This window comes from Anneissia japonica, unplaced genomic scaffold, assembly GCF_011630105.1.
Source record: "Anneissia japonica isolate Jap-2015-1 unplaced genomic scaffold, ASM1163010v1 scaffold15347_len18023_cov116, whole genome shotgun sequence".
Taxonomy (NCBI): Eukaryota; Metazoa; Echinodermata; class Crinoidea; order Comatulida; family Comatulidae; genus Anneissia; species Anneissia japonica.
This window is the reverse complement of record NW_022719367.1, coordinates 16,196-18,096: the sequence shown is the minus strand read 5'-3', so window position 1 is coordinate 18,096 and position 1,901 is coordinate 16,196. Positions and strand designations below refer to the sequence as shown.

General features: G+C 36.5%; 1 protein-coding gene across 1 annotated transcript; it reads left to right on the top strand.

Annotated features, from left to right (window-relative positions):
* The first annotated feature begins 127 nt into the window (after nt 1-127).
* On the top strand, nt 128-718 carry LOC117110882 (uncharacterized protein K02A2.6-like). Its single transcript, XM_033253712.1, has one exon. The coding sequence runs from the start codon at nt 128-130 to the stop codon at nt 716-718; it is 591 nt and encodes a 196-aa protein (XP_033109603.1).
* Nucleotides 719-1,901: the final 1,183 nt, after the last annotated feature.

The following is a 1,901-nucleotide window of genomic DNA, read 5'->3' as shown; positions in this document are numbered from 1 at the left end:
ACAGAAATCCAAAAAGTCAACTATTTAATGACATACATAGGAGATAGAGGACGAGAGATTACTGGAATTACTGCCAGTTAAAGGTGATCTAGTATTCAAAGGTGACCGAATCATAATACCTGACAACATGAGAAATGAAATGCTCAGTAAATTACACACTGGACATCAAGGAATTGAAAAATGCAGGAGACGAGCCAGACAGGTCATATTCTGGCCAAAAATAAACATGGACATTGAAAAAAGCATAAAGTCATGTCCAACCTGCCAGAAACATCAACCCATGCAACCCAAAGAACCAATGACATATCCAGGCAACAGTAATCAAACATGGCAAAAAGTTGGAATCGATCTCTTCACTATCGAAAATAACAATTACATTGTTGGTGTAGATTACTACTCGCAATTCATCGAAATTGGTCAACTAAGGAGCTCATCTTCAACAGCCGTGATAAACATACTGAAATCCTGGTTTGCAGTGCATGGTACGCCAATGTTTCTTATGTCTGACAATGGCCCTCAATTTGCCAGTGAAGAATTCCAGAAATTCACCAATGACTGGAACATCAACCAAACGACATCAAGTCCACATTTTGCTCAATCTAATGGTCAGGCTGAGAATGCAGTTAAAATTGTTAAAGCGATGATCAAAAAATGCACGGAAACTAAGGAAGAAATTTACATAGCTAGCATTGCAAGTCTATCGTGCTACACCACTTGACATGGGCTTAGCCCAGCAGAAATGATGTTTTCTAGAAAAATCAGATCAATCCTTCCGGTTAATAAGTCTGCACTTAAACCAAAGATTATCAATATAAAGAAGGATGAACTGAAGCACAAACAAGTGCGCAACTATAACAAACATTCTAAAACTCTAGAAACTCTTAAATATGGACAGAAAGTTAGAATCTATCTACAATGTCTAAGTTGTGGAACAAAATTGGCATAATACATAAATCACTGCCACATAGATCTTATCTTGTAAAATGTGGAAACGATATGTATAGACGAAATAGAAGGCATATCATGCCAATACCATCAATCGACAGATATGCTAATGACGACGATGAATCAGACGATGACACACCTACTACAAAATTTCTGTCATTTAATGACAGAAATGACCGAAATACATATAATAGACCAAAACGACAGACTCGACGACCAGCATGCTTGGATGACTACGTTACTAACTAAACGTCATGTATATAGACAACCGTTTACAAACTTATTATAGGCATATTATTGCACTGTAATTATATAATTAAATATTAATCACAAATAAATAAATAATAATTAAGTATAATACTCCTATAAACTCAATTGCATGAACTGTAGTAAAATAAAATATTTTAATTTCAAAAGAAGGAAGATGTAATGATATCCAGTATACAATAAATATAGTGATTGAAACTACTGTATAAGGCAATAAGTGAAGGTTATAAGTCCTATTCAGATTCCTTTTCAATTACCATGACAACCTATCCTAACCAGTACCCTACATACCAAAGCATGAGTAATGATATACTATTACATATTTTATGGCTATGATTCAAGGTGTGACTTCACTTGCTGCATTGCTTAGACTGAATAAACAACTCTACCATAATTATATTATCTTGTCTTCATTACTGCTTTACTAAACAACGAACGAAACGTTACAAAGATGGTAGCCATATATGCGCGCGAATGGCAGCACACCTTACGAGCCTTGTTGATGCGCGCCAGCGTAATCAACAAAAACAAAAATATTGTAGTAAATAATATGTCGAGATACCTTTTCTCTTTTTCTTCCCCCCCCCCCCTTTCTCTCTCTTTCTCTCCCTCTCTCTTCTTTTTTTTGGGGGGGGGGGAAGGGCATGCCTACCCCACCCCCAGGATCCGCCCATGAGTTTAAACACTGG

Bases quoted from the DNA above. Each gene is read 5' to 3' on its own strand.
- LOC117110882 (XM_033253712.1), top strand. From the start codon at position 128: ATGAGAAATGAAATGCTCAGTAAATTACACACTGGACATCAAGGAATT.